Source organism: Portunus trituberculatus, chromosome 41 (assembly GCF_017591435.1).
Source record: "Portunus trituberculatus isolate SZX2019 chromosome 41, ASM1759143v1, whole genome shotgun sequence".
NCBI lineage: Eukaryota > Metazoa > Arthropoda > Malacostraca > Decapoda > Portunidae > Portunus > Portunus trituberculatus.
In genome coordinates, this window is record NC_059295.1 from 1,246,715 (window position 1) to 1,272,365 (window position 25,651).

The 25,651-nt window shown below is 37.8% G+C and overlaps 1 protein-coding gene across 6 annotated transcripts in view; it reads right to left on the bottom strand.

The window, feature by feature from the left end:
* The window catches only part of LOC123517165 (fat-like cadherin-related tumor suppressor homolog), a gene marked incomplete at its 5' end in the record, with an annotated part of 296,558 nt that overhangs the window by 40,770 nt on the left and 230,137 nt on the right, over nucleotides 1-25,651 (bottom strand). For all 6 annotated transcript variants that reach the window (XR_006678412.1, XM_045277149.1, XM_045277152.1 and 3 more), the window contains 4 exon segments: nucleotides 18,097-18,180; nucleotides 21,595-21,886; nucleotides 22,077-24,449; nucleotides 24,591-24,764. Coding sequence is in view for 5 of the 6 variants with exons in the window: in XM_045277149.1 (XP_045133084.1) it covers nucleotides 18,097-18,180; nucleotides 21,595-21,886; nucleotides 22,077-24,449; nucleotides 24,591-24,764 (2,923 nt within the window).

Here is a 25,651-nt window from a genome sequence, read left to right on the forward strand (position 1 = left end):
CACTATTTTTCACCTCACTCTACTAGGTCCGCCGCGTCTAGCAAGGCTGCGCTCCATCTTCCGCTGTCCTCCATCCTTTCATCTGTGGGCTGGTCCAGGGAATCTACCTTCGCGAAGTTTTATAGGAGGCCAATTAGCAAGAAGGGGTTATTTGCACAGGCAGTGTTGGCAGAGGTTGGGTCTCCTCCATGAATATGTATTATGTACTACTGGGTTGTTTTTTGTGGTGGCTATCATATGTTTTCATTGTTTGTCCACATATTTGTATTTAATTGTATGTTTTTGGCTTGGAATACATGAAGAAGATACTATATGGTTTTCAGTTGTTCCAGGTTTGGGGTTCGGCTTCGTATGAGGACCTGCTCTAAAGTTCTCATTTGTTGCCTCGGTGACGTCCGTTTAAATATCGTGAAGTGAAATTGTAAGAATAAACGATACTTACCAAGTTGAAGTTTGATCGTAATTTCATGAACATTTAAATGACGTCACTGAGGCAGTAAATGCCCTCCCTTCCCTCCCCCGGCTTCTTGGTCGCCGTGTTTTGGGGTTTTTCTTCACTCACTGTTTTAATTTTGTTTATATGCTTTGTTCCTCAAACCAAAACTCTGAAGGACTGACGAGGAGTGGCCTAGACATCTCATTTACTGCCTCAGTGACGTCGTTTAAATGTTCGTGAAATTATGATCAAACTTCAGCTTGGTAAGTATCGTTTAATCTTACAATTCTGATTTTTATTGTCTTGTTTCCAACTGACTGAACATTTAATAAACCACATTTCAACATAGAGCTCACAACATTAGTAGCCATGATCTGTAATATTTCTGATCCTGTCAATCTCACTTTCCAACACAACAACTATTATTTGCCGAGTGGTCAGTATTCTGTTTCTTAAACCTCACACAGTTTATGCATTTCTTCTCTGTAGATGTGCAATCCTTGGACTTGTGGTTGCCTGTACATTTAAAGCAAATGGGATGCTCACCATTTTTCTTGGCATTGCAGTTTGCCTCAGTATGACCATACCTTTGACAATGGTAACAGATAAGTGCATGATACCTGTCACGAACCTGGTAAACTCCCCACTCAAGCCTAATTCTGTCCTGATGCTGATGTAACAGCTGTCTTATCATTGGATCACATTTCATGATGTAATGAACTGTGCCCCCTGCTGCTGGTTTGCAAAAAATATTCTCAATCTTTGACTTGATATCAGGAACTGCTTGAAGGTAGTCATTTCTCGTAATGATTGTATCAGTGATACTTTCCTTAGTCTCCTCCTTATGGACATTACATAGCATTATCTTGGGTTTAATTTTCTGAACAGATTTAGTTGTCGTCAACTTTTCAACATTCTCCAGTTTCTGGGCTGCCTCATTTCTCAGACTCTCATTGGCAAAATTCATCACTATTTTTTTTGCCATCATTAGCAAACTTTGTATCATTAATTTGCAATTCATCCAAAGCATGAGAAACTTCATTCTTCAGATTTGCTTCAGAATCCTGAGTTACCCCTACAACAAGCAGGTTCTTTTTCATCCTCCTCTTCCTCTTGATGTCCTGCCAAGACGTGGAATGTTCCGAGTCAGCAGAATTCAGCGACCAGTAACTCCCACCAAGCCATCTGTTGCCTCATCAACCTTGATACTTATCTCTTCCATTCTTGCCATCTAATTATCAACTATTTCCATCATCTTGTCAGCTTTAGCAGTAATGCTCTTCAAATCAGACTTAAATTCCTCAACATCATTGATGAATTTCTTCAGAGACAACACCTCAATGAAGCAAACATTGCACAGATACCTCACGTTGCAGATATTTTCAGATTTAATCCCTGCCAAATTCACACATTTCATATGAGCCCACCGGTTACACAGACAACACTTAATGAACTTTGCTAGGTCTCCAAAATCAGAGCTACACTTATAACAGAAAGAAGGTAATAATGCTGAAATGGCATATTTCTCCGCCATCTTGGAGTCTTCCACTCCTTTTCACTTATTTTCTATCTATCGACAACACTTTCCATAAATGTTCCTGTTTTTTTTTCCTTACAGGACATTCATACACCACTGTACTCACTTGGAAGTCAGTGAGAGCCTTTTTCATGCAATAATATGCGTGAAAACGCGGAGCACTACTACAGAAGAAGCAAGTATATGCGCACGGATTCGAGCGATGTGTGAAAGAGTAATAAAGAAACAAATTACTTTCAAATAGCCAATTTGGCTTTACAAAAGATCGGTCGTGTGTAACAAATTTACTGAGTTTCTACTCTAGAATAGTTGACAGGGTACAAGAGAGAGAAGGATGGGTTGATTGTATTGACTTGGATTTAAAAAAAGGCATTTCACAAAGTGCCACATGAAAGGTTACTATGGAAATTAGAGGAAAAGGGTGGTTTAAAAGGAAGCACAGTGAGATGGATGGAAAATTATTTGAGGGGGAGAGAAATAAAGATGGTAGTCAAGGATATGAAGTCCAAGTGGAGAGCAGTAGAAAGCGGAGTGCCGCAGGGATCAGTATTGGCACCAATACTTTTTCTAATTTATATAAACGACATGCCAGAAGGAATGAACAGCTACATAAATCTGTTTGTGGACGATGTGAAACTGTGCAGAGTTATAAAGCAAAAAGAGGATTGTGAAATATTGCAAGAAGACCTAAATAAGATCTGGGAATGGAGTAAAAAGTGGGAGATGGAATTCAATGTGAACAAAAGCCATGTCATGGAAATGGGAAAGAGTGAAAGATGACCCGTGGGAATCTATAAGATGGGAGATGGAGTAGAACTGGAGAAAGTAAAAAAGGAAAAGGATTTGGGAGTGACGATGGAAGAAAATAATCAACCGGCAAGCCATATTGATAGAATTTTCAGAGAGACATATAATTTGCTAAGGAATATTGGAATAGCATTTCACTGCATGGACAAAGAAATGATAAAGAAACTGATAAGTACTATAATAAGACCCAAATTGGAATATGCAGGAGTAGTGTGGACCCCTCACAAAAAGAAACACATAAGGAAGCTGGAGAGACTACAAAAAATGGCTACAAGAATGGTCCCAGAACTTGAAGGGATGACATACGAGAAGAGACTAAAGGCTATGGATCTTCCAACATTGGAACAGAGAAGGGAGAGAGGGGATCTCATACAAGTTTATAAATTGATCAACGGAATGGACCAAGTGGACAATGAGTATCTGATCCTGAGAGAAGAATATGCCAGTCGAAGCACAAGATCGCATAGTAAGAAACTGAGGAAAGGAAGATGTCTAAGAGATATTAAAAAGTACAGTTTCCTGCAAAGATGTGTTGAGACGTGGAACAGTTTGAATGAAGAAGTAGTGTCTGCAATGAGTGTACACAGTTTTAAGGAAAGATTGGATAAGTGTAGATATGGAGACGGGGCCACACAAGCATAAAGCTCAGGTCCTGTAAAACTACAACTACAACTAGGTAAATACACACACACCCACACATACACACACACACACACACACACTGGAGTTGGAAGGTAAAATTGAAAAACTGTTTGAAAAGTATGGGGGCCTGGAAACGAGTTATGACAATGTAATGAAAGAGTGCGCCGATATGAAGAAAGAAAATGCAGTACTGAAAGAGGAAGTTAAGTTAATTAAAGTGAATTGCGACAAATGTGGAGAATCTTTAGGAAAAGTGATGGAGAAGCAGGCTGAATGGAAAAAAAGTCAGGAAGTGGAAAGAAAGGAGGTAAATTACAAAGTTGCAAGTCTGGAAAAGGAAATCAAAGAGTCTGGGGAGAAAACTTTGGGCCTTGCTGAAATTATAGATCAACAGATCATAGAAGAGAAGATTGCTGAGAAAGTGGTGAAGGTTATTAAGTCAAATGAGACATTGGTGAGGGAAACTGTAGACAAAAAGAGATGTGTGGTGATATTTGGTGTGGAGGAGGATAAGACACCGAGTAAAATGGAGAGAGAGAAAACATAAAAAGGTGATAAATAATATCATTAATGTGGTGCAGGAGGAGGAAAAGACCTAGTACAAGAAATAGAGGACTTCCATAGAATTGGAAAGTTCACAGGAGAAGGTATGAGGCCAATAAGAATCAAACTTAAGTCACAAAAGGATGTAGATGAATTGGTGGAGAAGTCATGGAGGCTAGCCCAGCAGGAAACAACAAGGAAGATTTGGTTGAGAAGAGATCTCGGTGAAAAGGAAAGAGAAATGTTAAATGAGTTGAGAAAGGAGGCTTTGAAAAAAATGAAGAGAGGACAGAAGAGGAGAAGAAAGAGTTTTTCTGGAGAATCTTGGATATGAGACTGAGGAAGTGGTTCATAACCCAGAAAAGTACAGCAAGAAAGGACTAAAGAAACTTACGTATGAGCGAATGTAATGTATTCCAACATAAATGGAGTGATATCGGGATTTTAGAACTCAACGATTACTTGAGGGACAAGAACCCAGATATTGTGGGTCTTACTGAAACAAAACTGAGAGAGGAGAAGACCTGATGATGGTTGGAGAAGGGAAATATAATGTTTGGAAAAGAAATAGAGTAGGTAAGATGGGAGGAGGAGTGATGTTGCTGGTTAAAAAGATATAAAGGTGGATCAAGTGAAAGAAGGTATGGGAAAGGCAGAAGTGCTAAAGATCAGAGCAGAAACTAATGAAGGAAAAAGAGGCACTACATAGTGGTGTACGTACCACCTAAGACAAATGCATGGTCAGTACAGGAATATGAAGAAATGATAAGTGATACAGGAACATGTCTGGAAGAAATGTTGGGTGGCTGTGAACGAACTATAATGATGGGAGATTTTAATTGTAAAGAGGTGTGTTGGGAGGACTGGTCAATGGAAGGATCAGAGACAACATGGGGAAATACACTATTGACACTGGCAATGGAAAATGTGTTAACTCAGTGGGTCAAAGAAGATACTAGGTTTGGAGGAGAGGGAGCATCGTCAAGACTGGACTTGGTCTTTAGTACAGAGCCAATGGTCATTGAGGAGATGAGGGTGGAGTGCCCTTTAGCAAAGAGTGATCATGCAGTTTTGGAGTTCAAGGTGATAGATGAAGAGAAATCTAGAAGAAATGAAGAATATAAAGTGGGAAGATGGAATTATGCCAAGACAGATTTTGGAAACCTAAAGAAATTCTTTCAAGAGACAAATTGGATGAAATTCAAGAGTGCTAAGGAGCAAATGAAAAGTGGAAGGAATTTATAAAAATATACAAAGAAGGTGAGAAAAATTTGTACCAATAAGACAACATAGAGAAGTTGGAAAGCAGGACTGGTTTAACGATAGATGTGAAAAGGCTAGAACAAGAAAAGAGGATGCATGGAAGAGGTGGAGAAGGAAAAGACGGATTAAGCAGTGGGAAAGTTACAAAAGAGCAAGAAATGAATATGTGTTGATTAGAAGAGAAGAAAGAAAGAAACAAGAAAAGGATATAATTGATAAATGTAAAGACCAACCAAGGCTTTTTACAGACATGTGAACAACAACATCAAAAATAGAGAAAGTATTGAAAGTTTAGAAGTAAATGGAGTATGCAGTGAAGATCCCAGGAAATGGCAGAGGCTATGAATGGATGCTTTCGGAAGGTATTCACAAAGGAGACTGCTTTTGACAAACCACTGGTAATGGAACAGAAAGGGATTATGAAGGAGTTTCAAGTAACTGTGGAGGAGATCAAGAATATGATGGGGAGTTTAGAAGTGAGAAAAGCTGTGGGACCTGATGGGGTATCAGGATGGATTTTAAGAGAATGCAGGAGCAACTGGCAGAAAAAGTTTGTGAAGTAATTGATGCCTCATTAAGGGAAGGTGTAGTGCCCCAAGACTGGAAAAGAGCTAACATTGTCCCAATCTATAAATCAGGTAACAAGAGAGACCCATTGAACTATAGACCAGTGTCACTTACAAGTGTGGTAGCTAAGATGTGTGAGAGGGTGGTGAAGAATAGATGGACAGACTTCTTGGAGAAAATGACATACTTTGTGAGTGTCAATTTGGTTTTAGAAAAGGGCGTTCATGCACGACAAACCTGATATGTTACTATTCGAGGGTGATAGATGTAATACAGGAAAGAGATGGTTGGGCTGATGGAATATATCTGGATTTAAAAAGGCCTTTGATAAGGTACCACACGGAGACTGATCTGGAAACTTGAAATGGTAGGAGGAGTGCATGGCAGTTTACTAAAATGGATGGAAGACTTTTGGTAGGAAGAGAAATGAGAACAATAATTAAGGACAGACCATCAGAATGGGGCTTGGTGGAGAGTGGAGTTCCACAGGGATCAGTGTTGGCACCAGTAATGTTCGCGGTCTACATAAATGACATGGTGGATGGGGTGTCCAGTTATGTGAGCCTATTTGCAGACGATGCAAAATTGTTAAGAAAAGTGAGATGTGACAAAGATTGCGAACTACTCCAGGAAGACTTGGACAGAATATGGAAATGGAGCTGTACATGGCAAATGGAGTTCAACACGACAAAATGCAAGAAATTAGAGTTTGGCAAGAGTGAAAGAAGAATCAGGAGTATGTACAAGATAGGAAATGAAGACATAAAACCAGTCATGAAGAAAAGACCTTGGGGTGACAATTACCAATGACCTATCGCCAGAGAGACATATAAACAAAATAATTGGAGAAGTATTGAACTTATTGAGGAACATAAGAGTGGCGTTCAGATATTTAGATGAAGAAATGATGAAGAAAATAATTACTGCAATGATAAGACCGAGGCTTGAATATGCAACAATACAGTGGGCTCGAACTTAAAGAAACACATAAGGAAACTAGAGAAAGTACAGAGGGCTGCAACAAAATGGTGCCTGACTTAAGAGATTTGACTTATGAAGACAGACTGAACAGAATGCAACTTCCGACCCTGGAAAACAGAAGAGAAAGGGGAGACCTGATAGCAATATACAGAGTGATGATTGGCATGGAAAAATGGATAGGGAAGATCTGTGTATGTGGAATGAAAGAATGTCGAGAGGGCATGGGAAAAACTAAAATGGCCACTTATAGGAGAGATGTGAAAAATATAGCTTCCCTCATAGAAGGGTGGAAGCATGGAATAGTTTAGACGTGGAAGTGGTCAACGCAAGGAATATTCATGATTTTAAGAAAAGCTGGACATTAGTAGATATGGAGACGGGACAGTACGAGCATAGCTCTTTTCCGTATGTTACAATTAGGTAAATACAATTAGGTAAATACACACACACACAGGAGACACACACACAAACCACTGGTAATGGAACAGAAAGGGATTATGAAGGAGTTTCAAGTAACTGTGGAGGAGATCAAGAATATGATGGGGAGTTTAGAAGTGAGAAAGCTGTGGGACCTGATGGGGTATCAGGATGGATTTTAAGAGAATGCAGGGAGCAACTGGCAGAAAAAATTTGTGAAGTAATTGATGCCTCATTAAGGGAAGGTGAAGTGCCCCAAGACTGGAAAAGAGCTAACATTGTCCCAATTTATAAATCAGGTAACAAGAGAGACCCATTGAACTATAGACCAGTGTCACTTACAAGTGTGGTAGCTAAGATGTGTGAGAGGGTGGTGAAGAATAGATGGACAGACTTCTTGGAGAAAAATGACATACTTTGTGAGTGTCAATTTGGTTTTAGAAAAGGGCGTTCATGCACGACAAACCTGATATGTTACTATTCGAGGGTGATAGATGTAATACAGGAAAGAGATGGTTGGGCTGATGGAATATATCTGGATTTAAAAAAGGCCTTTGATAAGGTACCACACCGGAGACTGATCTGGAAACTTGAAATGGTAGGAGGAGTGCATGGCAGTTTACTAAAATGGATGGAAGACTTTTGGTAGGAAGAGAAATGAGAACAATAATTAAGGACAGACCATCAGAATGGGGCTTGGTGGAGAGTGGAGTTCCACAGGGATCAGTGTTGGCACCAGTAATGTTTGCGGTCTACATAAATGACATGGTGGATGGGGTGTCCAGTTATGTGAGCCTATTTGCAGATGATGCAAAATTGTTAAGAAAAGTGAGATGTGACAAAGATTGCGAACTACTCCAGGAAGACTTGGACAGAATATGGAAATGGAGCTGTACATGGCAAATGGAGTTCAACACGACAAAATGCAAGAAATTAGAGTTTGGCAAGAGTGAAAGAAGAATCAGGAGTATGTACAAGATAGGAAATGAAGACATAAAACCAGTCATGAAGAAAAGACCTTGGGATGACAATTACCAATGACCTATCGCCAGAGAGACATATAAACAAAATAATTGGAGAAGTATTGAACTTATTGAGGAACATAAGAGTGGCGTTCGATATTTAGATGAAGAAATGATGAAGAAAATAATTACTGCAATGATAAGACCAAGGCTTGAATATGCAACAATACAGTGGGCTCCGAACTTAAAGAAACACATAAGGAAACTAGAGAAAGTACAGAGGGCTGCAACAAAATGGTGCCTGACTTAAGAGATTTGACTTATGAAGACAGACTGAACAGAATGCAACTTCCGACCCTGGAAAACAGAAGAGAAAGGGGAGACCTGATAGCAATATACAGAGTGATGATTGGCATGGAAAAAATGGATAGGGAAGATCTGTGTATGTGGAATGAAAGAATGTCGAGAGGGCATGGGAAAAAACTAAAAATGGCCACTTATAGGAGAGATGTGAAAAAATATAGCTTCCCTCATAGAAGGGTGGAAGCATGGAATAGTTTAGACGTGGAAGTGGTCAACACAAAGAATATTCATGATTTTAAGAAAAAGCTGGACATTAGTAGATATGGAGACGGGACAGTACGAACATAGCTCTTTTCCCGTATGTTACAATTAGGTAAATACAATTAGGTAAATACACACTGCGGAAGACATCTTATATAGAACATCAAAATTAAGAGAGGTAAAAGGTTGTAAAGAGGTGTACATAAGAAAAAATAGAAATGAGGAAGAGAGGAGAAGATATAAGGAATTGTTGGAAGAGGCGAGAAGGAAAAATGATGAACGGTCTGAAGAGGAAAAAGAAAAGTTTTTTTGGAGAGTTATAGGAGAGAGAGTCAGAAAGTGGTATATAGAGAGAAGGAATGCGGAGGAACCCTTAGAGGGAGCAGTGGGTGGACCATAATGTATACTATTATAGATGGGATACTGTCAAGCAGATTGGAATTGCAAGACTATTTATGATGGTGGAGAACCCTGATATAGTGTGTTTGACTAAGACAAAATTACATGAAAAAACAAAAGTTAATTTGGATAATAAATATAATATATGGAGAAAGGAGAGAGAGGGTAAAGGTGGAGAAGTTATGATTATGACGAAGGAGATAAATGTGGATAAGGTTTGGTATGGGAAGAACAACGCAGAAGTAATAAGCATAAGGTTAAAAAGTGATGGCAAAGAATTAATAATCATGGTGACCTATGTACCTCCTAAAACAAATTCTTGGACATTAAGGGAATACGACAATATGATCAAGGATACTTTACAGAGTTTGGAAAGTGTATTATCTGGAAAAAAAAGGTGATACTAGTAGGAGATTTTAATTGTAAGGAGGTGGATTGGGAAAATCTAGTAAGTGGTGTTGGAGAGGAAGCATGGGAGAGAGATTCTTAATCTAATGATGGAAAATATGATGGAACAGAGGGTGAAGGAAAATACTAGATATAGAGGAGATGATGAACCGCTAGACTGGATTTGGTGTTAACAAGAGAAGTGTACCTATGTGGAGATATACAATACAAATGTCCTTTGGGAAAGAGTGATCATGTGGTTATGGAAATGCAGATAGCAACAACACAGCGAAGGAAAGATGAGACATACAGGAGTGGTAGATTGAATTATAGAAAGATGGACACAGAAAGTTTGAAAAATTATTTCAGAAAATTAGATTGGGAGGAGATGTTACAAATCAGAGAAGTGCAAAAAAATATGAGATTTTTATGAAATATTATAAAGGAGTTATGAAATTTGTACCAAAGTATAAACCGAGAGAGGAAGGAAGAAAGGATTGGTTTAATGCAACTTGTGTTAAGGCTAAGGAAAAGAGAGATGTGGCTTGGAAAAGATGGAAAAAGAGCAGGAATATACTAAATAAGGAGAATTATAGAGTGGCGAGAAATGAGTATGTGAGGGTAAGGAGGAGGAAGAAAGAAAATTTGAAAAGATATTGTAGACAAGAGTAAGGAACATCCAAAATTGTTTTACAGGTTCATAAATGGTAAACTTAAAAGAGAGAGTCCATTGAAAGATTAAAAGGAGAGCAAGGGATAGTAGATGACCCTAAGAATATAGCAGAATTGCTAAATAATAGGTTTCAACAAGTATTTACTAAAGAAACAATGTTTGTAAAGCCTCAGAATGTACAAGGAAATGTGCACATGGATGACATTAAGATACCTAAAAGGAGTTATATAAAATGTTGGAGGAACTTAAAGATGATAAAGCGATGGGACCAGATGAAGTTTCAGGAAAATTATTGAAGGAATGTAGAGAAGAATTGATTGATCCATTATATGATATTATAAGGTGCTCATTAGAAACAGGGAAGTACCAGTAGAGTGGAAAGAGCTGAAGTGGTGCCCATTTATAAGGGAGGCAGTAAGGAAGAGCCTCTTAACTATAGACCTGTGTCTCTAACAAGTGTGGTCGGTAAGATTTGTGAGAGGGTGATAAAGAAATATTGGATACGGTTCCTGGAGGATCATAAGTTATTATCGGATCATCAATTTGGCTTTAGGAAAGGGAGGTCATGTGTAACAAATCTACTGAGCTTTTATTCAAGAGTGGTTGACAAAATACAAGAGAGAGAGGGATGGATGGACTGTGTATATTTGGATTTAAAAAAGCTTTTGACAAGGTACCTCACATGAGACTGCTATGGAAATTAGAGATTTATGGAGGACTGAAAGGAAAAGTGTTAAAGTGGATGGAAAACTACTTGAGATGGAGGGAGATGAGAACGGTAATAAGGGATGCAAAGTCGGACTGGTTGGTGGTGGAGAGTGGAGTCCCACAAGGTTCAGTGCTGGCACCAATACTTTTCCTTGTATATATTAATGACATGCCAGAGGAGTAAACAGTTATATTAATTTGTTTGCGGATGATGCGAAGTTGTGTAGGTGTGTGAAGAGTGAAGAAGATTGTGAAATTTTACAGGCAGATCTGGATAAGATTTGGGAGTGGAGCAAGAGGTGGGAAATGGAATTTAATCTGAGCAAAAGTCATGTGATGGAGATGGGAAGAGTGGAAGACGGCCAAGAGGGTCATATAAGATGGGTGAAGAAGTAGTGTTGAAAAAGGTGGAAAAGGAAAAGGATTTGGGAGTGATAATACAAGACCATGGGCAGTTTGAGGCTCATATTGATAAGATGTTTGGAGAAACACATAATTTGATAAGAAATATTGGATTAGCCTTCATTATATGGATAAAGATATGATGAAGAAATTAATTAGTACGGTAATTAGACCAAGATTGGAATATGCTGGAGTGGTTTGGTCCCCTTATAAAAAGAAGCATATAAGGAAGTTGGAGAGATTGCAGAGAATGGCAACAAAATGGTTCCGGAATTGGCAGAAATGACCTATGAGGAGAGATTAAAAGAAATGAATTTGCTTACCTTGGAACAAAGAAGAGAAAGAGGAGATTTAATACAGGTTTATAAACTGTTGAATGGACTGGATGAAGTGGATAATGAGCAAATGATGTTGAGAGAGGAAAATTTAAATAGAACTACGAGATCGCATAGTAAAAAGATAGCCAAGGGAATATGCTTGAAGGATGTGAAGAAATATAGTTTGCCACAAAGATGTGTGGAGGTGTGGAATAGTTTGAGTGAGGAGGTGGTGTCAGCGAGGAGTGTGCATAGTTTTAAAGGAAAGTTGGATGTGTGTAGATATGGAGACGGGGCCACACGAGAATGATACCCAGGTCCTGTAAAATTACAACTAGGTGAATACAACTAGGTGAATACACACACACTCACTACTGAGTTGAGAGAGAGAGAGAGAGAGAGAGAGAGAGAGAGAGAGAGAGAGAGAGAGAGAGAGAGAGAGAGAGAGAGAGAGAGAGAGAGAGAGAGAGAGAGAGAGAGACTGCATATTAAATGAATGTAAGCAGAGCAGAGTTTAAGTGTAGTATAAATACTTTCTCTCTTGCATGCTATTCTAAAGTGAATAGTAATGAGTTAATAAAAGCTTTCTTAACATATTATCTATAAACATTATCCTTATAGTAATGAGGACAAGTATCAATGATTATAAAGCAAAGATAGCAGATACGATCATGTGCTATGGTTTTATATATGAAGAGATGGGGTTGGTTGGATGAAAAAATCAAGCAGGAAGAGGGAGAGAGTGAATAGGAAGTCTGAGAGGATAGAATAAGAAAAGAAATATAAATAAAAAATAGAATATAAATAATTATATATATATATATATATATATATATATATATATATATATATATATATATATATATATATATATATATATAGTCAACTCTTGATTAATGCGAGTTTGAATAATATGATTTCAATTAAACATGACTTGATATTTAAGGAGATATGATTTACCTAGTTAATATGATGTGGGTTAACTAGACTCGATGTCACGCACACCCAAGCAAGTTGTTAGAGAGGGAGAAGATGGAAGCAATAGTGTTAGAGACATCAAAAGCAAGGTCTGCATCAGAGAGCCAGAGAGAATTTTAATAAAAAAGATCTATAGGAGAAACTTGCTTTAATAAGGGAAGGACTGGACTTATTGGAGGCCAAGGATCCTATTGTAAACCAGTGTAACAATGGCACGAAAATTTATGCCAGAACTAAATTACTATATATAAATCATGTTAGATGAGAAGAAAAAGAAGATCAAACAAACCACACTAGATCAATTCTTCCAAAAGAATATCATAGAAGAGGAGCCGGAGGAAGAGGGAGACAAGAGTAAGGTAGAAGGGCATTATCCGTCCTTGTATGGAGTACTTTTCCCATTTTTGGGGTCTTCCACTCGCACAGTTTTGTTAGATAGCATGGTATTAAAAGCTTTTTGTCTTATTAACTCTTCTCCTCTGACTGTCTTCAGCCTCTTTTTTCACCGCCACATTGTTTCATCTCTTTCTATTTTTTATCGCTATTTTCATGCTAACTGCTCTTCTGATCTTATTAACTGCATGCCTCCCCTCCTCCTGCAGCCTCACTGCACAAGGCTTTCTTCTTCCTCTCACCCCTATTCTGTCAAACTCTCTAATACAAGAATTAGCCAGTACTCTCAATCATTCATACCTTTCTCTGGTAAACTCTGGAACTCCCTGCCTGCTTCTTTTAAGAGAAAGGTTTCAAGACATTTGTCCCTGACTTTTGATAGCTCTTATTGTCTTTAACGGAACTGGCAATCCAGTGGGACTTTTTAAAAATTTTTGTTGCCCTTGGCTGGCTTCCCTCTTGCATATATATATATATATATATATATATATATATATATATATATATATATATATATATATATATATATATATATATATATATATATATATATATATATATATATATATATATATATATATATAGAGAGAGGGAGAGCCGGATGGAGATTCAGTAGATGACAACCAATGATGCACCAACAAAGTGATGGCAAGTGTAAGGACGTGTTTTTGTTGTGTTACTAAGTGACTTATAAATGTAATGTACGTACTTGAAACTAAAATAACAATATGTGTTTTTATTTTTTCAATGACCTAGTTATGTATTAACAGTTTTTCTTTAACGTTTGAATATGAAAATCCTCAAAATAGGCAGACTTTTCCATTAGCCAGGAATGTAACCCTTCCCTATTACCACTGTTTGCCATAGGAAAAATTATATTTGAATAATGCGATTTTCAATAACGCAATATCTTCAGGAACATGACCCTCACATTAATTGAGAGTTGATTGTACATATGTATATGTATACGTGTATATATATATATATATATATATATATATATATATATATATATATATATATATATATATATATATATATATATATATATATATATATACGTCTAAATATATATATATATATATATATATATATATATATATATATATATATATATATATATATATATATATATATATATATATATATATATATATATATATATATATATATATATATATATATATATATATATATATATATATATTAGTGACACTTAAATTGAATTTTCGATTTTCTACTGGGACGGGCCCAAATTGTGAGGTTCCGACCAGAAGCAACGTGTGTAAAATATTTTTTTTAAATATTAATATCAAGAGGTCGCTCAAGGAGGTCAAAGTTTGGAATAATTGTGTCAAAATCCTTATTTTTGCAAATATCGTTCAAAGTGTGTGATGTTGAGAGAATCTAATGCAAGATTCAAATATGATAGTATTCCAGATAATATTGCATATTGTATAATATACCTTCTATAATAATTGTTAATTCAAACATCAAACCTGGCACGAACATAATAACTCGATAAAACGCGTAGTAAGTCGCACGGTACACGCTTCAATTCTTGTATGTTTTGGGGCAGTGTTGAGTGACAAGTGTGCCCTGCTGTGCAGCTGTTGTTCAGTCAGCTACACGCGTCACTGCGGGCGGTTGTTGCACAGCGTGCGCCCACTGCCTTAGCCTACTGTTTTCTTTTCACCGTGGCAATGGCATCTACAAGATCTAAGACCGAGGTTTATTTACTTGGCTCGTTGGAGCACTCCATCACTGGAACTAAGCTGCCGTCAAAGAAGCAGGTGCTGCAGGTGTTCCTATATCACCATCTGCAACAGAGAAAGACCAAGAACGACGCAGCAGTGGATACTATGGCAGTGGTGGAAGAATTCTGGAAGCGCTCAATTCCTATGCAGAAGCCGCAGCGAGCAAGAGAAAATATCATCCGTTTGTATGAGAAATGGGTGGCACTGAAAAAGAACAAGAACAGAGCAACAGCGACCCAAAAGGCGAATGAGCGAAAGTTCGTCGACTCGCTCGAAAATCTTTTCGACATTGTTCACGCAAATGTGATGTCGATGATCACGCTGGAAGAAGATCGGGAGTTTTTGAAGGCTCAGAGGGAGGAAGGAAGGCGAGGGTCGATGATTTCAAGGGACATGTCCCTGGCAAAGCAAGAGTCTCGACGCAAGAAACGAAAAGAAGAGGAGCAACGCCGTGTGACAAAGGCTCTTCAAGAGCAAGAGAAGGTGGATGAAACGGCCGAACTTTCATCGAGCTCAAGTTCAACGTGCTCCCCAAAACGACCATTTGATGAAGGCGCTGGTCCATCTGCGTCCCAGATGCCCCCGTCTAAGCGTCCGCGATCGTCGAAGAAGGTACTGGACAGTCACTTGTCTGCCGCATTGGATCGGACCTTGACTTCCGACCGTGACGCAGTTCACCTCGTCAGTGCTGCTGCTCGAAGCCTCGGACACGATCCCAACCAACTCGTGATAAATCGTGAGTCCTTCCGACGGGATCGGCGAAAATTCCGCGCTGTAGCGGCTGCGGAGATCAAGAAATCCTTCAAGCCGTCCGTTCCGCTCACTGTTCATTGGGATGGTAAGATCATCCCCACAGCGGATGGAGGCCCAGCCGTCGACCGCCTTCCAGTACTGGTTTCCGGAGACAGAGTGGAAAAGCTCCTCGCCGTGCCTAGTCTCCCCAATGGAACTGGACAGGCCGCTGCTCACGCCATTATAACAACACTCGAAGATTGGGGAGTTGAGAATCGGGTGGTTGCTCTCTCCTTTGACACCACCGCTTCTAACATTGGTTTGGCAGCAGGGGCATGTTCCATTGTAGAGCAACGACTAGGGCGTGATGTCCTCCACCTTGCCTGTCGCCACCACATTTACGAATTAATCTGTGAGAAGGTGTTCTTCACTTGCTTTGGACCCTCTAGCGGTCCTGAAATTCAACTTTTCAAAAGGTTCAAAGGAAAGTGGGAATACTTGGACAGGACGACACGAAGGCAATGGAGATGGACAAAATGTCACAAAACCTCCGTGAGCGACGTGATGATCTGTTGGTGGAGTTTCAGCGCCTCCTCGACGGGCAGCACCCACGAGACGATTACCGTGAGTTACTTGAACTTTCAATCATCTTCCTTGGTGGCCAGCCGAAGCGAGGCATCCGTATCACCCGCCCTGGTGCTCTACATCGTTCACGATGGATGGCAAAAATCATTTATGCGGTGAAGGTGTTCTTGTTCCGTGACCAAAATAAATTCCAGCTAACACGAGCGGAGCTTTCAAGGATCAAGCGGTTCGTAGAGTTCAGCGTCTCCGCCTATGTGGCCCCCTGGTACAAGGCTCCATGCCCAACGTCAGCTCCGGCTCAGGACCTAGCCCTACTGAAAAGCCTGCTGGCCTACCCGGATACGGATGTGGCGAAAGCCACATCTGCGACATTGGGGCGCCACATGTGGTATTTAAGTGAGCGGTTGGTAGCTCTGGCGTTCTTCGACGACAACGTTAGCCTAGCGACAAAACGAGATATGGTGAAGGCCTCCAAGGAGCAAGAAGGTTCAGAGGACCCTCCACGTCGAGCCACAGTTGACACCAGAGAAGCCACCTTCACCAATAAGACTATCGCGGACTTCGTGACAACAGGATCAATGAAGCTGTTGCAGCTCATGAGCATCGATATGACCTTTCTCGCCAGTGACCCTGCTGCCTGGAACAAGGATCCGCCTACTTGGATGCCCAACGCCGCATCAGAGCCCTTCGAGTTGTCAACGACTTGCGGAGCGGAGTTGCTATGATGCAGACATATAACTTGGCCTAACCAAGGATGAAGGACAAAAGCAGTATCTGTTACAAGTTGTAGAGGCGCACGAAGGTCCTTCCCTACCGTCAGCAGGTCTTATGAGACCCAAACTAGGCGACAATGAGTGGGAGATTGACGCCCATGACACCCCCGCCCTTTGAGCGGCTAATACTCATTACACAGAATGAGGGGGACATAGAAAGGAATGACCTTCAAGCTCGAACAATTGGTACTGAACATAGAACAATCGCCATATCCTAATATTTAAACACGGTAACTGAACACGAAACATATTTAACAAATATACGGGGAAAAAAATCAGAATAAATATCACAATTTTACACCTCACTGAGCGACCTCTAAATATCAATATTTTTAAAAATATTTAATGCACGTCATTTTGGTCGAAACCTCACAATTCGCCGCCGTCCCAGTAGAAATTCTAAAAAATTTTACACTGAAATAAGTGTCACCCTAATATATATATATATATATATATATATATATATATATATATATATATATATATATATATATATATATATATATATATATATATATATATATATATATATATATATATATATATATATATATATATATATATATATATATATATATATATATATATATATATATATATATATATATATATATATATATATATATATATATATATATATATATATATATATATATATATATATATATATATATATATATATATATATATATATATATATATATATATATATATATATATATATATATATATATATATATATATATATATATATATATATATATATATATATATATATATATATATATATATATATATATATATATATATATATATATATATATATATATATATATATATATATATATATATATATATATATATATATATATATATATATATATATATATATATATATATATATATATATATATATATATATATATATATATATATATATATATATATATATATATATATATATATATATATATATATATATATATATATATATATATATATATATATATATATATATATATATATATATATATATATATATATATATATATATATATATATATATATATATATATATATATATATATATATATATATATATATATATATATATATATATATATATATATATATATATATATATATATATATATATATATATATATATATATATATATATATATATATGATAATGAGAAAAAAATGAACATGAGGGTTAAAGGCAAGAAAAAGCAGTAGAATGCTAGCATGAAACTCATTCTGTAAGTCTTACCTGATGAATCATCCGAAAATGGAGACTGTCGGCCAGGCGAGGCGTGTGCATCACCTAAATTGGTCACCAAATCACAACCAACATCTGTAAACAAAGGCATGGAGTGTATTTCAAAACATCTCAACATGTATCCTAATTCATTTGTTTTTAATAGGATCTATCACAATTTTTCAAAGTATTTCCCTTTAATATTTCTACTGATAGCTTAACAAGGATTTTGCATCATCAATGACAAACATCCATGAGAACATTACTAGTCATCTTTTTGGCCTTTGCAAATAGTCCCTATGAGGTCCTCAACTGTTTAAAAAATGTCTATTATTTACTATCTTGTTTCTCATCAGGGACACATACTTTAATCTGGTGTTTATGAAAGCATTTGATTATTCCTATGACAGTAAAGAATTGAAGTTGAACAGAGAAATTGAAGTTGAACTGAGAAAGTAGAGAGAGCATATACCTGTTTATATAGTTAGGTCACTGATTGTATGCAATACTCTAATATAAATCAGGTCTATGGAATTCAGTTTGCTTCCAAGTTATAGTGATGTGGAGAACTTGATTGGCTGGAACAAACCAAAATGAAGTCCATAACATGGAGTGCGATAATGCTAATGTTGGGTGAACAAGCATGCTGCTTCCACTGATATCAATGCAGCCATTCACAGTGATGCAAGTTTAGTAAAGAAAAGGTTGGAGTATAGTTACTGCTGCCACCATACAAGGTTGTGTGAATTTGGTGATATGGGTGGGATGCAGCCATTCACAGGGATGTGAGTTTAGAGAAAAGAGTGGACTGCAACCATCACTGTCATCTTCAGTAATATAATAAAAGGGGGTTCGTCAGCTGTGTTTGTAAAAAGTTGCTTTACATGGTTTTTTAATGATTGTCATTGTATTAGTGTATTGGTTTTAATTCAATCTCTTTTTAATCTTTATGAACTTCTTTGTAATCAATCCCTTTAGAGACTTCTGTTGCCTAACCAAAAACTTCTCCAATAAATTATTTTTCATATTTTCATTGTTCATTTTGATGGCATATTATCATCTCTACTGAAAACTCTGCCTTGGATCATTCAGAGCTTGTTCCTTCCTCTCCTTCCCTCTCTGACTACTTCATGATACTCATTAAAATCCTTCACAATGCTGTTTTCCATGCCCTTGCTGGCTTAAACCCTCAGAAGGTAAGGTTATGGACATTATTGGGTTCCTCTTATTGTTCTCAGAAACAGTACCTCTGTGCTTGCACCTTGCCTAGTCAGACTCTTTCAACTGTGTTTATCAATATCTGCCTTTCCTTCTTGCTGGAAGTTTGCTTATATTGAGCTTGTCTATAATAAACTCTCAAACTACCATCCTATTGCTTTAATTTCCTCCCTGTCTTAAGTTTATCAAATTTATCCTCAAAAGGAAGATTCTTAAACATATATCACTTCACAATTTTCTATCTGAATGCCAGTATGGTTTCCATGAAAACTGCTCTACTGGTGATTGTCTGTGGTTTTTTATAAAGTCTTTGTCATCCTCTTTTAGAGTTAGTGGTGAAACTTTTGCTGTTGTCATAGGCATATCAAAAGCTTTTGATAGTCTAATCTAGTACAAAAAGCTTTGATTTCCAACCTACCCTCTTACAGTTTCTACCCTTCTTTCTGCAACTTCATCTCTAGTTTCCCTTCTCACCTTTCTATTGCAGCTGTGGTAGACAGTCAGTTTTCTTCTTATAAATCTATTAAAAATGGTGTTTCTCAGGGTTCTGTTCTGTCACCCATTCTCTTCCCATTATTCATCAATGATCCTCTAAACCAAACTTTTTTCCTATCCATTCCAATGCTGATGATACCACCCTGCACTTTTCCATATATTTTTGTATGTGACCAACCATTCAGGAAGAAAAGATAACATGCAGGGAAGCAATAACACCTGATTTCTGTTACCTTTAAAATTTCCAATTTGGTTAGAGCAAACTTAGTATTGTTTGAAGACTCAAAAAGTCAATGATTCCATCCATCTATTGGCTCAACACAACTTTCCAGACAACTATGCCTTCTTCAATGGCACTCACTGTCCTGCTCTTCTATACTGAACATCCTCAGTCTGTCCCTTATCTATTAATAATCTAAACTGGAAACTTCACATCTCATCTGAAGCTACTAAAAAAGCTTTCATGAAGTTAAGAATTCTGAGTCTTTTCTGCCAGTTCTTTTTCACTACTCCAACTGCTAACTCTGTACAGGGGCCTAATCCATCCATGTTACAAAGTATGCTTCACATTACAATGGGACTGTTCTTTATGAAAGGATGGATTCAAAAGCCTTTCATCTTATCAACTCCTCTAATCTGACTGATTGTCTTCAGCCTCTTTCTAATTACAACAATGTTACATCTCTTGCTATCTTCTACCACTGTTTACATACCAACTGCTTTTCTGATCTTGCTTATAGCATGCTTCCCTTCCTCTCATGGCCTCACTGCACAAAATATTCTTCTTTCCCTCACCATTAATCTATCCCCCCCTCTTATGGTGGTTAACCAGTATTTTAAGTTATTCATCCCTTCCTTTGGTAAACTCAGGAACTCCCTGCCTATTTCTGTATTTCCACCTTTTTATTATTTGAACTCATTTAGAAAGGAGGTTTCAAAACATTTATCCCATACATTTGAGAAACTCTTTTGACCCTGTTTGAGGGTTTTTTTTTTCATTGCAATTTTTGTGGCTCTTCTGAATTTGATGGTGAAAAAACATCATATAAACAAAGTAAGACTTTACATAATATTTCTTGTGAACTTTCTTGGTAGACTCAAGCCAACATATTGGATGCATGATAGTTTGGAAAAATATCTATACTTTACTTATCAGATATTTTTTGAAAAATCTGTATACAATATCGTGTGCAGGAGATTTTTATCCATATGATGAAAGTGTTATTATTCAATATATTCCTTGGTAGACTCAAGCCAACATATTGGATGCATGATAGTTTGGAAAAATATCTATACTTTACTTATCAGATATTTTTTGAAAAATCTGTATACAATATCGTGTGCAGGAGATTTTTATCCATATGATGAAAGTGTTTTTATTCAATATATTCTTACCTAAAAAATGAGTAAATGAAAAGAATAAAATATAAAAATTCTAACTAACTGCAAAAAACTGTCACTGCTAAGATGCTTTACATATATTACAAAATCTCTTTTACTTTAACTTATCATATTAATGACTATCAGATAAAAAAAAAATCTTGGCTTATTGAATAAAGAAATAGTACAGAAAAAGTGACTCAATTAGCACTACTCTAAAATACAGAACTTTAAAAATGGTAGTGATTCCACAAGAAATGTAATCTTCATAGCATTTCCAAATCCACAACAGAGCTTATTTTTTGTCTGAATAAAATTAAAGATATCAGATACACTGATTCTTACATTACAATGCAGAAAAATTATGCATATTTTCTAATGAAAACTTTATGTAATATACCACAAGAAATCACTTACCTTTGATAGGCATGAAATTTGAGTCATTAAGGTTGTTGTGATGATCCCAAGGTTTATGAAGAGAGTCAGAATCACTGTTGGAGGGAGGTGGAGGAGAAAGGTTGGGCGGCATAACAACAGGTTTGTTCAAGCTGTGTAAGAGCTCATGAGAACACCGGGAGAGAGTCTCCAACTCTAGGCTTTCATGGCCTGCAGCAGACAGATCAGCCAAGTGTTTGAGGGTATTGAGTATGGCAGAGTCAGTGCCACTAGGAGTGTAAGATGCTGGCCGTGGTGGAAGAGGAGGTCCCTGCTGTATGACCCAAGAACACGAACAATCCAACAGTTAATATAGCATAAAACTAAATTAAAAAGGAACTTACCAATAAATAAGAAGAATGCACTGAATGGTTGTGAGAAAAATATTTCAGAACACAGTAAATTTCATACCACTTAATACTGCCTTATAACTAGAAATAAAACAAAGTGGAAATGTGTCATACCTGATCAGCTTCCACATTGCAAATTTTTGAATTTCTCTTGGGAGCATCATTAGCTTTCAAATCATTCTTAACATGGTGATCTGTGAGTTTTATGCGATTATTTTGCTGATGCCGTTTATGCCTCCATCTCCGTCTCTGCCATGCTCCAAGAAGAAGCACAGCCATCACACATCCAAGAAAGACAGCTAGGATGCACACTAGTTCTTCCAAAGTAATGTTCAAAGATGAAGATGTTTCTTGAGGTCTCTTGACTTTTTCTGTGCAATATTCACCAGTAACATTTGAAGAACATATACACTTGAATCCACCAAAAAAGTTGAGGCAGGTTCCACCACTTTGGCAAGGATTGCGGGTACATTCATCAATATCAAGCTGGCACATTGCACCAGTGAAATGTTGACACTTACATATTGGTCCGTCAACACCTTCTTCACATCGGCCACCATTTTGACACGGGTTTGGATTACAAAACACACCATACTCGCAACGTTTTCCACTTAACTTTGTAGGACACTGACATTTGTATGAATGGCCAACTACAATACATTTACCCCCATTGAGACAAGGCGATGAGGAACACGGTGCTGTATCCACTTGACATTGTGCTCCAGTAAAACGTGGAGGACAAGTGCATTTATAAGAATTTTCATTTTCAATGCATGTGCCACCATTCTGGCATGGATATGAACCACACACGCCTGCTACTGGTAGTACATTAGGGCACTGTAGCTCAACATTAGCTAGGCGTGTTAGCACTGCATCCCCAGAAGACATTCCTGTTATTGCTACAGGAAGCTCAATACCATTAATAACAACCTGATCAAGACAACCCACAAATCCCAGGCTAGTGTGAGAGTAGGAAGACAAGCCTGTACCATGTTCTTTGTTGACAGTAGCACCAAGATACATGAAACCTGAATCCGTGTTGAGAATATCATTAGCACCTGGTGCTGCTCCCAAACTGACTTCACCATCTACACTCAGGGTTGATATGGTTCCCTCTCGGGTAAGATTGATAAAATGCCACTTATCATTATTAACCGTCACTGTTGATACTCTCACTAAACCTTCTCCACTCCCACAGTCCCAGCGATATTGCACATGTCCACCAGTAACTTCCAGTACACTATAATCCACATCCCCTGCAGCAAAAACAAGTGTTCCAACTGGGTTCCTGGTTCGCATAAATGCACTGAGTACTAATGAGCTGCTTTCTGTTTGCCGTGCTATACTATACTGAGCATAGCTTTTTCCCTTAAAGGAAAGGGGTCTCAGTGGGTAATGGCATGTTGGGCTACGACATTTTGTCAAGTCTACTTGGCATGAAGGTCCTGCTCTACCAGAAGGACACTGACATGTGTAACCACGACTGCTGGTGTTTGTGGGTGAACATTCTTCATATTCAGCACAAGGTCGGTGTCCACAGGCATTCACTAAGGTTGAACATTCATTACCTCCATATCCTTGATCACACACACATCCAACCTCCTGTGAAAACCTTGGAGCAACAAAACTAGAAAGCTGTGTGTTGAAGGGCATTGCTACATCTTCACTGACTTTGACAATATCAACACAATCTCCATGGCTGCCACATTTTGAATCAGATACACACATCGATTCCATAACTTCCACAAGTGGTAAGCCAAGTCTGTGTTTAATATCATCTTGTTTAGTTTTTAACTCCATTAATAAATGTTCTCTAGTCAAAAATGCTTCAGATAGCTGCACAACAATCAGAACATCCAAGCTTCTCTGTATATCTCTTTTAGCACGTTGTGGAATATAATCTATTTTTTCTAATGAGTGAGAATGCAACAGCGTTGGCTGTAGGCTAACAAGCATCACAGACTGCTCATCAATTGAGAGTTCTGTTGCAACTGCATTAAGGAAGAATTTTTGATACCTTGAAAGAAATTCATCAGATGATAAAGGACCCAGTCTGACAATAACAGAGTTTTCTACCATTTCCTCAGTAATAACTAACACTTGAATGGAGGCTTGTACAGTTCGATGGTACCTGCCATCTGACACACTAACATTGACACTGTAGTTGCCAGCATCCAGTGGTGTCAATGCAACAAGTGTACCGTCCTGGCCATCGATGTCAAAATACTTGATAGAGCTGACCTCAGTAGGATAGGGTGCTATTGAGTACTGCAAGGTGTCATAAGGGTCCTGATCCAATGCAGTAATCCGCCCTATAATACCTCCTGGGAAGGCAGTTCGAAAACTGATGACTACAGATGTAAGAGGAAAGAGTGTTGGTGGATAGCGAGACTCTTCTACAACATTAACAGTCACATGAGTGTTAGCATGAAGTGGTGGAGATCCACTGTCCCAGACTCGCACTTGCACAATGTACTTGTCCTGCACCTGGAATGAATTATGAAGACAAAGAGTAAGTTTTCAATAAGTCTTGTTATATCTTCTTAAACACAAAAATGTTCCACATGAATAAATTAATAAATTTCAGGCAAGTAGTAATTTCACAAAATTTCTGGAGAAGAGCATTACCTGGTGGTTAAGTCTGTTAGTGGCCAGCCTTAATGAGCCATCTTGGTCAAGAGTGAAGGCACGGTCTTCAATAGGTTGGTTAATCACTTCCCATGTAAAAGGGGCACCATTGGGATCTGCATCAGCATCAGTAGCCATCAACCGCATCAGTGAATAACCTACAGGTCGGTTTTCCTGAAGCGGTTACACATTGTTAAATACAAATAAATTTGACTATGGGTGCATATGCTTGCTTGCTCATTCTCTCTCTCTCTCTCTCTCTCTCTCTGTCACACACACACACACACACACACACACACACACACACACACACATACACACACACAGGAACATGTCTGGAAGAAATGTTGGGTGGCTGTGAACGAACTATAATGATGGGAGATTTTAATTGTAAAGAGGTGTGTTGGGAGGACTGGTCAATGGAAGGATCAGAGACAACATGGGGAAATACACTATTGACACTGGCAATGGAAAATGTGTTAACTCAGTGGGTCAAAGAAGATACTAGGTTTGGAGGAGAGGGAGCATCGTCAAGACTGGACTTGGTCTTTAGTACAGAGCCAATGGTCATTGAGGAGATGAGGGTGGAGTGCCCTTTAGCAAAGAGTGATCATGCAGTTTTGGAGTTCAAGGTGATAGATGAAGAGAAATCTAGAAGAAATGAAGAATATAAAGTGGGAAGATGGAATTATGCCAAGACAGATTTTGGAAACCTAAAGAAATTCTTTCAAGAGACAAATTGGATGAAATTCAAGAGTGCTAAGGAGCAAATGAAAAGTGGAAGGAATTTATAAAATATACAAAGAAGGTGAGAAAAATTTGTACCAATAAGACAACATAGAGAAGTTGGAAAGCAGGACTGGTTTAACGATAGATGTGAAAAGGCTAGAACAAGAAAAGAGGATGCATGGAAGAGGTGGAGAAGGAAAAGACGGATTAAGCAGTGGGAAAGTTACAAAAGAGCAAGAAATGAATATGTGTTGATTAGAAGAGAAGAAAGAAAGAAACAAGAAAAGGATATAATTGATAAATGTAAAGACCAACCAAGGCTTTTTACAGAC